At 40.8% G+C, this 13,382-nt stretch overlaps 1 protein-coding gene across 1 annotated transcript in view; it reads left to right on the top strand.

The window, feature by feature from the left end:
- mctp1a (multiple C2 domains, transmembrane 1a) overlaps window positions 1–13,382 on the top strand; it is a gene marked incomplete in the record, with an annotated part of 144,171 nt that overhangs the window by 76,240 nt on the left and 54,549 nt on the right. The window contains 4 exon segments of the mRNA XM_014012525.1: window positions 1,327–1,491; window positions 1,967–2,097; window positions 3,845–4,031; window positions 11,760–11,853. Coding sequence (XP_013867979.1) covers window positions 1,327–1,491; window positions 1,967–2,097; window positions 3,845–4,031; window positions 11,760–11,853 — 577 coding nt within the window.

Genomic DNA, 13,382 nt, shown 5'->3' with positions numbered 1-13,382 from the left:
TATATATATAATTGTCTGTTCCACTTGTGACATGAGAATTGGCTCAAACTAGATTCTTTGCTTTTTTGTGCACCTATTAGTCTCTGAACATCATCGATCATGTTGCCTGTTCTACTGGTTTTCTATAACAAAATACATGTAGCAATAAAAATAAACCAATAGATTGTATTCTGGTAGGACATAACTGTGACCTCCCATCATTAGCATATTAAGTGAACGGGAGAAATGAAAGATGTGGGAGTTACTGTAAGGGAAGTTAGCTTCGTTGCAGGGAGCTATTCGCATTGTTTCATGTCTGGAGAATGGAAATTAAGAGGCTCTGTCTCCAGATCAAAGGCGAGGCAGGGTTTGTTCAGAGTTTAATGAAATGCGCTCGCAAAACAAAAGCTATGCTAATATACTCTGCCTAACAAGGAAGGAGAGGGAGAGGCAGAGGAACGAGAGATGGAGGGAGGATTTGTAATTGTTCGACAAATAAATACCATGGTTTTAGTGTTAGTGAAGGGTGCTGACATGAATCAAAGAGAAGTTAAGCAGGTCTTTAGGTGCTAAGAAACCGTTAAGGGAGATACTGGACTCTTAAGTTGTCAAATCTGAATTTGCAGAGCTGTCGAACAAATCAGAGGGAATGCAAATGGACAACAGTATGCTATAAAAGCAAGGTTGTCTTATAAACGTTTGGAGGCAATTTTCAGTTTTTCCTGAATAGGTTAAGTTTTGGGTAAAAAAATGCAGATTGAATGAAATTAACATTTTTTGATGGAATAAATATCACCTGCCACCATTATGTTTCTTATTAAAATCTTCCATAATCAGTTAGTGCTTCGAATTAATGATAGAAACGACTCTCAGCTACTACAGCCACTTTTAGCTCAATAGCTGTCAAACTGAGGTGTAGCCATTTTTGTATCTAAGATTGATCAACTGTGGTGGCCATCTTGAAATGGGTTGACTCCAAAAAATAATCAGCTTTAGGTGTGTGCTCAGGGATTACTTTCGTAGAGTTTTATTTAAATCAGACGGACAAAAACACACAGGCAATTACATGATCCCACCCCTGTTTTTGGCTGCAGGCGTTCTAAAACCGCACCACAATTTATTGTAATGTTCTGACACATCTAATGAGCTTGTGTTCAGTCGATATCATTTGTGTTTTGCCTGCCTTTATGTTGTCCTAAATCATTTTCCTACAAGGGTATGCAAGCCAAAATGTACGTTTTGGGTTTTATAGAAGCATACTGTGTATGTGTAGTGTGTCGTTTTTTTTTTTTCCATCGACATCTACCCGTTTGTGAGAAAGATTCTGTGTGTCTGTGTTTGCTGCAGTATCAGAGCATGCGTCTCTCAGATGTGCACAGAAAAGCCCAGCTCTGGCGAGGGATCGTCAGCGTCAGTCTGATCGAAGGCCGTGGCCTGCAGCCCATGGACGCCAATGGCCTCAGCGACCCCTATGTCAAATTCAGGATGGGCCACCAAAAGTACAAGAGCAAGGTAACCCGGGGACATTTTGTTCTCACCATAATCCCTCATGGTCAGATTTGAAATGTTTCCTCATCAAGTCTACATTATTTATTTCTCTTTAAACATTGCTCAATAGTAAAGGAGTAAAACTTTCCTCCTGTTTGTAGGGAGACATATCGTTGCAGACAGACGGATATCCTCCCCCGCTGTTTGTACTTTTACTATCAGCCTGTAATAAATGACTTTCTTATCACTCTAACACTTCCAATTCTAATTTACTTTTCTCATGAATTCATTTTTGCCTCTTCATGCAGCAAAAAAGGTGTTACCTTTCAGTGTGTATTTGTAAAAAAAAAAAGGCTTTCATTGTGCTACAAAATCTTTCAAATCAAACAGTGTAAATTATTCATATTTTAAACATGTGAATGTATAGTTTATGGCTTGATTATATTAAAAAAGTGGGCCTAAGGACTAATTCATGTACTTCCTTCTGTGCTTTATTCAGACAATTTCCAAAACACTAAACCCCCAGTGGAGGGAACAGTTTGATTTCCACTTGTACGATGAGCAAGGGGGTTTTGTGGACATCACAGTCTGGGACAAAGACGCTGGCAAGAAGGATGACTTCATGGGAAGGTGCAGTAATCTTCATTTGTCACTTTTTTTCATTTGTTCTAAAAACATTTGATCCCAGATTCCAAAAATTAAAAGCAACTGCAAAGACTTTCAAATCTCATAAACCAATCATGTATTCAGAATGTAGCAAATACCAAATGTTTGAACTAAGAAATTAGTCATTTTAAATTTGATGGCAACAACACATCTCAAAACAGACAAGACAGGGCCATGTTTACTGCTATGAGGCATCCCCACTTATTTAAACATTATTTAAACAGAGAAACTGAGGTGACCAGTTGCTCAATTTTTTATGTATTTTTATTTATTTATTTATTTATTTATTTATTTTTTGCAGAGGAATTGTGTTCCATTCTTATCTGATGTGGGATTTTAGCCTTTTATCAGTTCTGAGTCTTCTTTAAAGGATGGGAGCATTAGTTGCTCTTAAACTATACTTTTCAGCAAAGATGGTGCCTTTTCAGGTCACCATTGACAAAGCCCATTATCCCATAGCACCACAGATTGTGTGTTTATTACAGGCTGGATGGCGCCTCTCCTTTTTACTGCAAAGGTTATGGCGGCCATTTTTTCCAACAAGAATTTCAAAAATTGATTCATCAGCCCACACAAGAGTTTTCCAAGTTGGACGGCATGGCAAACTGTGTTTAGCCCATGAACTGATGTCTGCAACAGATTCAGACCTGTGTTTTTAGAGCTGCCTGAGGTTCACAATCAATGTCCAGATTTCTCAAGATTATTAAAATATTGAATAAAATATGGGTTCATTATATTTGCAAATATTTACATTCTCATTACATTTTACACAACATCTAAACTTTATCAGAATGGGCTGGGACTTCCTCAGTCATCTTTGGTTTTGGACAAAGAGTTTCCACCAAGGAGTATTTGTCATTTAAGTCCAAAGTGAACATGTGGTGTCTCTTTACATTTTGGCTCCATTTTAACCCTTATTTTTTCTTTTGAACCATAAATCTGTACAAATTTAAATTCACTTTAGTAAACCTTTGCTTTGAAGGACAAGCCTGAAACCAAGTCAGTTCATTTTTATCGGCCTGCAGTTTTAACTGTAGACAAATTAAGGGCACACACACACACAAAATCAATTCAGTCAAGTGCAGACGCTCTTAAAGTGCCTACTAAAAGGTATTAAGTGTGTGAGCTTTGCCTAAGTTGTCTTCAGTTGCTTACATCCTACACACATCGCTCGCTACTTGCTGTTTGCTATTTTTAGAGCGTTGCTGTTTCTCTGCTCCCGCACAGCATGTGATTTATAACAAGTTCCTAATGAGACCATTAAACAGAAACAAACACACATCATTTCGAAAGAGAATTTGAGTTTCCTGTATGTGTAACACCTTTGCAGGCATTAGTGAGAATGCCAACCATACATTTTTTTATTTGAATGTTAGCCCAAAACAGCTGCACTTGTAGTTTGTAGAGTCTGTTTCACAAAAGCCTGCATGGTCTAATACTTCTATGGGGACTTTGCACTGACCTCCATTGATTTCTACTGCTTAATCCTGACCGCTTGCCCTAAACCTAACCTGCAGGTACACACCTGACCCTAAATCTAACCTAAACGCAATTCACACCTTAGTCCTAAACCCCCACCCACCAACAGCATTTAGCTAGGCTTAGATCCTCATAAGTACCAGTTGGTCCCCACAAGTAGGGGTCTATGCCAGAAATGGTCCCCGCATATTGAATACCCGCCTGCACATTATTTTGTGTGTGTTTGCTTTAGGTGTACCATCGACCTGTCGCTTCTTAGTAAAGAACACACACACAAATTGGACATGCCACTGGAGGAAGGGGAAGGAGTTCTGGTGCTTCTGGTCACCCTCACTGCCTCTGCCGCCGTTTCCATCTCCGACCTGTCCGTCAACATGCTGGATGATCCGCAGGAGAGACACCAGATCATGCAGAGATATGTGAGTTACTCTGTTTGCAGCACTCTGTTAAAGTCGTGTGAATTCTTTTCACAGTGGAGAGAAAAGAAAAAAAAGCCTGCTGGTTTGTTTTTAATGCAGATACTCAGGCTCTGTTATTTGTATGCAGATTGGTTTGTTTGGTCAGTTGTCGTTGAGATTTTGCCCGGCTTGGGGAAGACGGGAGAATAAGATGACAGACGGGGTGAGCCCTTACAGGCCCCATCTTGCTCACCCTCTCATCCCTGCTAAAGAGACCACCCAGTTCACACACATCAATAGATTTTAGTTGCAGAAAGCCCCCGCCTCGAAACTTTAGACGATGCACCACTGAGGCCTGTGAGTAGCACGCAGTCATACCTGCTCGTATGTGTGTGTTCCCGTGGTTGTGCTTGTGAGATTATTGGACATGATGTTCAAACCGTTCTGTGAGAGTGTAAGCTCCTGTGGCCAAACATCAGAGCAGCGACCTACATAACCATGGAGGAGTCTTGCTGGCTAGCCACGGGAGGTCGACCGCTTCGCGCCGCACTGCCGGATTCTCTTTCGAATCAGAAGGGGGAGCTCAAAGACCGAGGCAGAACCTCGCCGCTCCTCTCCCACCGGCAGCCAGCAGCACGAGGGCGGAGGGGAACGAGCGCGCGAGCAACGCGTCTGAGTGAGTGTGTGTAATAGGGGGCGAGAGGTAAAGGGTGAGGGTTGCGTCGGGAGGGGAAGGCGTGTAAAATGAAAAGAAAAAAGCTATTTCACCTCTCTCACAACTCACGCGGACCTCTTCGTTTTTCTGCTCGGCTGAAGGCGACATATTTTACTTCCCTCACCTTCCTCTCTTCCAGCCCCCCCATTTCTGTCCCACTCTCCCCGCAAACTCGTCCTCTTTGTCTGTCTCTGCTGTGGCCTTCCTTTTAGATGAAGGGATGGAAAGATAGAGCGAGAGAGAGGGGGAAGAAAGTAGGGGGTTTCCAGATGGAGGGGCACGGCGAGGTCAGTTTGAAGACTTGAATGGTCTCTACCTATTAACATATTCCTTTTCCCGAGACGGGCACTCTTTCACTTGGAGAATTTAATAAAGGTGTACCTTATCAAAGAGACCAAGTACCACCACTAATATATAACAGTGCTGCTGAAAGCCTGCTAATCTGTGTGTGTGTGTGTGTAATCCCGTGTGCGTGTGCACGTGCACGTGTGGACAATTTTTCAGGCTGATGTTATCTGCTGGAAGTCAGCTGTGCAGCACAAAGCATCCTTATAAGCAAACCCACCCCTACAGACACATCCCCAAATCAGTGGCTCTCTCATGGAACAGAATGTGTCTGTGGGGGGAAATCAGTACTCTGTTATCATAACAGTTTTAAAAAACAGATAATTTTACAAATTGTAATGAAGAGAGAGGAAACAGCTAGTCCCACGATAACACACACTGACCAGATTCATTTGTGGTAGCGTGGATCAGAAAGTGCATTAATGACTTGAATTTCTATTATTTAGATGTACATTATTGCCTTTGCTTTCAAGACGATGGACAGTTAGGTCTGTTAGCAAAATATCTCATGAACTAACAGACAGATTTGAATGAACCTCTCAGAAAGTAATCACTGACTGCACCTCTACAACTAGTTAACTTTTGGAGTCAACCTGATCCAAGTTGGTTGCCACAGGTAACTGATCTCAGCAAACACAGAATTGGCTACAGCTCATTCATTTTTACAGACGTTGAGATGAATTTTTAATTAGGTAGTAGATGGGAGTCATGCCCAACACATACTTTGAATGCATTGTAGTGCTCAGAGTAAGTGCTGAGCAAGTCTGCAAAGTCCTGGGTAACTATTGTTTGTTCTTACCATGTTATGGCTTTTGAATGACAATAGAGCTGAGCATCAGTATGAGATCTTTGTTTCAAACTTTGGCAACAACAGCCTGTTAGCAAACCATCTCATGAGCCACTGGACAGATTTGAATTAAAACTCTGAAAACGTAATCATTGCTTACACTTCTACAACTATTTACCTTTTGGAGGTGTAGTGGTCACCTAGGGGTGGAATAAACGTTCCACCTGTCTTTGTCCCTGACCTCAGAAGGCCCCTTTTAAAGAGACAGAACTCTGTTCGTGTTAAAGTCATAACATGTTTTCTTAAACAGTAAAGAGACATTTTATTTCATTTTATTTTCTTTAATCAATATAATAAACAAAATAATAATGTTCTTTATATGTTTGATTTATATTTTCTCTTAACTAAATGTTATCATTTTATAAATCAAAGTTACATACTTAAATGAATGACAAGCTATTTTCTTACATTATAGTTCAGAAAAAGAAAATCACACAAAAAGATATTGTTCCAATGTTTCTTTATTTGTGTATGCAAATAAGTGTTTTTATCAATTGTTGTTTGACAATTAGGTGATTTTTATGGTTTTTTGTTTTATTTTTCAATTCAACTAAACAATAACTATTATCTAGTTTACTATGTTTTACTATGAAAAATATATGATTATTTGTGCTTAAATTTAAACAAAATATCTAAAGTTTTATGTTGCTTTGAATAATTCACTAAAAGTTTAGTTCATTCTTCACTCAGTTTTAAGCCTGTCACTTCATTTACAGTAAATATGACCATCAAAGCTAATCAAACGTTGCACATAGACGTACAGGCAAAACATCTATAACTTAGTCTGACAAATATTGAGCTTAAAATTGTTGTGATATTAGCTGAGTTATTCCTAACTCGCACTTTGAGCGATAACAGATTGCGTGAGACCTGAATCGAAGGAAATGAAGGTGGCGGGTGTTATGTTTTTTTTTTGTGCTAGGAAAATGTCCGCATCACTCTCTCACACCCAGACGTCCTAACTAGACAAACCTCGTGTGATCGTGATGAGGTCACTGCGCCGAATTTGGCAGCTGTTATTTTTTCCCCCATTTCAATCTGAGGCCATTGATGAGAACTGATGACGGACACCTGAGTGCTGGGATCGCATGCTGCACCGAGCTCATTAATATCCATCTCATTCTGGCTCTTCAGCTCAATGATGACTTTTCTGCGTACAAACACAGTGTTTGTGTGTGTGTGGTCGGCATGCACGCCTACTCCATTTAAGTTCATCTCTCAGCATGGATGTACAGTATATGACATGGTGTCATACACTCACTTTTTTAGACAAGTGCCTGCTAACCTTTCTTTCATCTTTAATTAGTGCTCCCCAGAACTAAAAGAAGGACAGAGAAAGGGAGGGAAAAAAAGGAGAGAAAGAGATTTATGCATTATGATGGCAAAGGAGCACACACACTAATGGCTCTTAATGGGTCTGAGGTGGCCACAAAGATGGGTGGATTAGCAAAGGAGGACATGGTGACCTCCACTGAAGTGGTGCCACTTCTCCACCCACCTTCATGCGCAGACATAACACACCTCTCCTACCCACTTTGGTCCACTGCTGTAAAGGACACAACCCGGGCAGGAAGTGAGCTGAGCCGCGCTGAAGTGAGGGATGAGCACAGCACAGGTTTTCTCCAACACGTTTCGGGAGACAGCGATCCCGACTAAGGGGGTAATGCGAGGGAGAAGTGCTTACAAAAGTGTTACGTTTGAGCATTCGCAGTCATTTGATCAAATGTCCCCTGAATTTAAGGGCTGCAGGGCAGATCCTCTGTGTGTGTTTGTGTGTGTGTGTGTGTTTCTAGACTTCTGCAGCGATGAAATGTGACATGCTGCAAAGATGACAGTGAGTCATAAGCCTGTGCCAGCTCTGATTCATTTGTGTGTTTATATGTCTGCGCAGTGTGACAGAGTCAGAAAGAAGATGTCACGGTGACAAGCTGTCACTCACAGGCAGGGCAGCGGGTTTTGTTTTATGAAAGCCAGCTCCATCCTTCCATTTTTCTTGTGTTCCCTCTCTCATCTGTTCATCCCTCCCTTTCATTTCCTTCTCGTACCCACTGGCGCACCTGGGTGCAGATGTGGGGTGGGGGGTGGGGGTGGTGCTGCTGGTGGTGGGGTGTTGATCTTGGTGTCTTTTCATCCGTCTGTACGCCTGTGTGTCCAGTTGCTGTCCTGTGTTTCTGATGAGGATTTAAAATTTATGGAGGATGGGTGTGTTCTTTCTAGCAATCATGGATTGAGGCCCATGTCCCCTCAGGGAGCGGAGGAGGGAGGAAGGGTGAAGAACTAAGGAATGGTTGGAGAGAAAAAAAACACACAACCTTTTGTGTTTGTGTTTTAATAGGAAGACTGAAATTGTGTTATCGTCGCAGAATTTACAACAGTGGTGTTGGTGTGATACCTGACTTTTTCTGCAAAATGTATTTTTTCTTCAATCCATTGTCTTATGTCTTGATTCTAAAAGCTGAAAGCTGGTGATGATGTTTTTGCACCAAGTTTGCACGTGTGTCTGTCTGCTATCAATGTGTTTTGTGAACAACTGGACAAATTCGAATGAAAGATGCAGAAACTAATCATTGTAGATCTATTTATTATTTTATTTCCTTTATTTAACCAGGAAAGTCCCATTGGGATTAAAAACCTCTTTTTCAAGGGAGTCCTGGCCAATAGGCAGCAAAAAGGATACATTTACACAGAGTTACACAATTTAAACACAATACAAACAATCACTATTAAAAACATTCGCAATTCAATGAAGTCATCTCTAATGCCCTCAATCTGGACTTAAAGGTGTTCGGTGGGATCAGTTCAGTTATCTTCCAGAATTTTTGCAACATGTTCCATGTGGATGGAGCAGAGTAAACAAAGGCCCTTTTCCCAAATTCTGTACGGAGAAATGGGACAGAGAGCAAGAAATAATCATTTGAACACAAGGCGTGTGAATCAACGCTTTTTCATGTGATTAGATCACAGATGTAAGATGGTAGCAGCCCGAGCAAATAACTAAGGCTACGTTCACACTGCAGGTCTTAATGCTTAATTGTTCATTAAATTTTATATGTGACCTCCAGACTCCAGTGTGAACCCTTCATGGCACGGATGCGACCAGCATGCTCAGAAAATGATGTGACGTCACATTCAGCTCGCTGTTTCCAGAAGTAGCCTAGGGATGCTACGTGTTAGCAAGTCGATTCTGAAGTTGTGCGATCAGAGCCAATTAATTAATCATGTGACAGTATTCTTTAGTTCATTGTTTACATTTGAACCAGCATTTTGCCGTCTGCTCCAGTGCATTGTTTTATTTTTGGAAAGCTAAAGTATTGTTTCAGTAACTTCATGACTGAGACCAACATCATCATCATACGTCTCTATTGACATGAAAAATGAAAAGAACAAAGACAAAGCAACTGGACTTCTGTTCTGTAGCTGATGGCTTTAGGAGTTACAAGATTTGGTATCAATATTCTAAATACTTGGATTGATCCGCCCACCTCTTAAATGTAAAAGTTGGATGAAATGGGACGTAAGCGTTCAGACTGCAGTCACTTTGAGAAACATCAGATATGTATCCGAAGGCCTGAGTCAAATTTGAAAAAAAAATCTGATTTGTCATGTTCAGACTGTTTGAAAATGATCCAGTATGGGTCACATAGGGAGTGAAAAAGTCAGATTTGAGTCACATTTTCCTGCACTGTGAACATAGCCTAATTTATTTTGTAGTCCATCCAATTTACTTTTATTTATTTATTTATTTATAACATTTCCATCCAAATTAGAAAAAAAACTTAGAATATCAGCCCCTTTAAAAAAAACAATAAACTCAAACAATAGTGATCTTCAAGTAATAAAACAAAAACAACAAATCCTTCTCGATCAACAGTTTGAATGAATACACATTATACTATTTAATATTTCATCAACACACCAACTTTTATCATTCTCTTAAACACACATTGATCTGGCATTTTAAACATCACTTTCCAGATTATTCCACATAGGTGTACAGTAGATTCCATTAATAATAGCTTTATCCCCAGAATTAAAGTACAGCACTCCTTCAAACTGGTTCGAAATTTAGGTTTCACAAACATCTCTATCCCCTTAAGATTATAACAACTCTCTCTCAACAAAATTTAATTGGCTCTTTAAAGGTAATACGTTTTTATGAGCCTGATACGTTTAAGATAACTCACATTAGCAAACATACAAAATGGCTAGAACTCAGTTTTCAAGATATTGAACTTGCATGTACAACTACTTGAATCATTCACAAAACATAGTTTGAGAGTACCACCTTGCAATATCACATGACTAGAATTCTGTCCTTCCTCCATACAAGTTCATCTTAGTATGAAACTCTGGCATGAAAGGCAGAGAGCTGCATTCCTTCAAGGCGTTTGATTAAAAATGTAAACAAAAAGAATCTAAGCAACAAAACACTAAAGTTAAAATTGTCTTTACTGCAGACACATTTGAGTCACTAGGAGAGGAAGAAATAAGCTGAAGTGTCCATCCCTGACCACACAGCTGCATTATTAACTGTTGTTTGAACCTAATCACACAGCTGGTCAGCCAATAATCTGCCCTCGTCTCCTCCTCCGTTGCCTCCCTCACGCTCTCCTCTCGACTCTCCTTGGTGCCTCTCTTCTCAATAATCACAAGGACCTGTATCTTCTGAAAAATCGTACCGCAAACTCGAGAGTTCCCCCCCCCACCCCGTCTCTCTTTCTCTGTATGTCTCTTTCCCCCTCTTTTTTCCCCTCTCTTTCACACACTCTTCCCCTTCTCATCTTCTTTAGAGAGCTTTTGGACAATGATATCGCTGGAAACAGGCAGAGTCTGACAGAGTTGGTAATAATGAATTAAGTCTGTAGCCTGGCCCTGACTCTGAAATTTAAATTATAATTACTCCTGTGGGGATGGAAGGGGTTATTGCCAGAGAGAGAGAGAGAGAAATAAATTGAAGTGAAGAGCATTTCCACTTTGCTTTTAAGACACTCAGACATGCTACTCAATTTGGCCTCGGTGTAGGGTGTATTTTTTTATTGCTTGTGTTTAAACCTGAGCGTTTGCGTGAATCACAAGTTCTGGGCTGTTTGTGTGTCTGCCTGTGTATCAGTATGCCCCACAGGCCGACCAGCGATCTCTAAAGGTTTGCCTTTATTTACGAAATTTACCAGCTAGCTTTTGCAGTCATCCATCCTTCCACTGGTTATTAAAACCTCATGCATACACTGTTTCCTCTCATTTTTTAGACACTTTTTGGAGGTCAGTGTGTGCGTGTGTGTGTGTGTGTTCTTGCCTCTTAACAATGATATCACTGCCAGTCGTGCTTGACCAATTTTGTCAGCTCACTATGATATCTCTATTATCATATCAACCTAATTTTCTCAGAGTCCCTCCCTATCTGAGGCAACCACAGGACACATTAAAGGGACAGTTCAAATCTTCTGAAGTGGGGTTCATTGAAAAGTTTACCTTATCTTATGGAGTTTATGCATCCTTGAAATAAACTTTATGCGAAGTGCTTATGTCTGTTATGTCGCTTTTGAATCATCTTCCTCTCCCTCATCTCAAAATTCACTCTTATTTAAAAAGTGCAAGGATTGTGGGGTGGGGGGTGTATTTCAAACAGGCACACAGCTATTTAGTCGAATTAAATCCCACCATTTGTCCTTTTGTCTGACTCGGCTATAAATGCCAGCTCTACATTTTCAAATAAAGAGCGGTAAAGGACATTTTCTACCCTTTTACTCTTTTAATGAAATGTCAGGTTATTGACCTGGCTTTCACTTCAATGCTAATTTGCTGTCCTCTTTGACTTTTCACCTCTGCTCCCGTAATGTTGCAGAGTCTCTGGAGGTCATTCCACAACTTGAAAGATGTCGGCGTGGTGCAGGTGAAGGTCATCAGAGCCGAGGGACTCATGGCAGCAGATGTGACAGGTAAGGCAACGACCTGAAGTCCAGACAGCAGTTACAGAAACGCATTTGCTGTTGTTTAATTTATTTTTTTTTCACTGCTGATTTCATGCTCTAGCATAAGAGCTATTTACTACTGTTAGATAAAACACTTGCGTAATTTTTGCAAACAGCCACTGGACAATTTCTGTCATTAATCTAGCCAAAGGCAAAACCAAGGTGTAATTTTGCTTCAAGAACAATCCTGCATACTAATCCTAAGAAGAAAGAGAGAGCTGAAGTCTACTTTGTGCAGGATGCTAAATTTGTCTGTTTTTTTTTTTTTTTTTGCAAAGATGCAGGCTTCTCATTTGAATAATAGAGAAAAAGTGCACATTTGAACCAACAAATCTCTCTCCTCCCTCCTTCTGTGCTTTCTCTGCTTGCTCTGCCTGAGTCCTCTATTCTCCATTAATTCTTACTTTTAATTAGGTCTACAGTGGACAGGCCTAGTTTTTCACTCTGTATTATCTAGTAAAGAGAGAAGGAACTGAGTGTGCGCGCGTGTGTTCGTGTGCGCGGGATACAGTTTTTCTCCATTTGAAACATCCACAGTCCCATTAGCAAATACAGAGCGGAGCTGGTTGATTCGGGTTATTGCAGGGAGCGACAGGAGCAGTCAAAGTGCAAGGCTAATGGCTCTCTGGTTCACGTGTTTCCCTCCGAGCAGAAACGCTTTGGTTACTTTGTTGTAGGGCTCATCACTCACTCCAGGGTTCAGGGATTCTTTTTACAACTAAAGACAATACGTGGAAATACACTATTAGGTCTGTTTCATATGATCAGTAGAAAAAACAACAACTCATATACTCAGAAATGAACAAACATGTCTTTTAGTTTTACATTCTGAACATATGCACCCAAAAGAAATCTAACACATATTTGTTACTTCATAAAAAACACAATATTTTCCAGCGAGATGAATACAGTAAGCGAAAAATGTCTGCTTTCAGTTTTGAGTCCGATGCTCTTCGTGTGTGTGCGTGTGAGTGTGTCTTTGTGCGTGTCACTGGCAGAAACAATCGCTCGGTAAGAGCCCCATAAGAGCCCTCACCACATGAACACCCCATTTTAACAGCCCCGACCAAGAGAGGGTCAGGAGCAAGGTGAGAAAGGAACAGAAGAACAGACAAACAGACAGACAGAGAAAAGGGAGAGACAGAGAGAGGAGGTCAGAGAGACAGAGCGAGTTCACCATCTCGCTCCCATTCAGGCTGCACGTCTCCTCTCTCTCAGTCTTTCTCTCCTCCTCCTCCTCCTCCTCCTCCTCCTCTCGCCCTCTTCTCCCTGGCCGTCTCTCTCTAATTGGAGTGTTTTTTTGTGGAGTAGCTCCACTCCAGCCCAAGTAGGATAACTGAAAATAGTCTCTAAAACCAACAATCCCTTTTGTGTGCCTGCTCTCGTCCCTCTAAAGTGGATGCTATACTGTTAGAGCATTTCAATAGTAGCACACACACACACACACACACACACACACACACACACACACACACACACACACACACACACACACA

Source organism: Austrofundulus limnaeus, unplaced genomic scaffold, assembly GCF_001266775.1.
Source record: "Austrofundulus limnaeus strain Quisiro unplaced genomic scaffold, Austrofundulus_limnaeus-1.0 Scaffold92, whole genome shotgun sequence".
Lineage (NCBI taxonomy): Eukaryota > Metazoa > Chordata > Actinopteri > Cyprinodontiformes > Rivulidae > Austrofundulus > Austrofundulus limnaeus.
The sequence above is the reverse complement of the archived record's forward strand: the minus strand, read 5'-3'. Positions and strand labels throughout refer to the sequence as shown.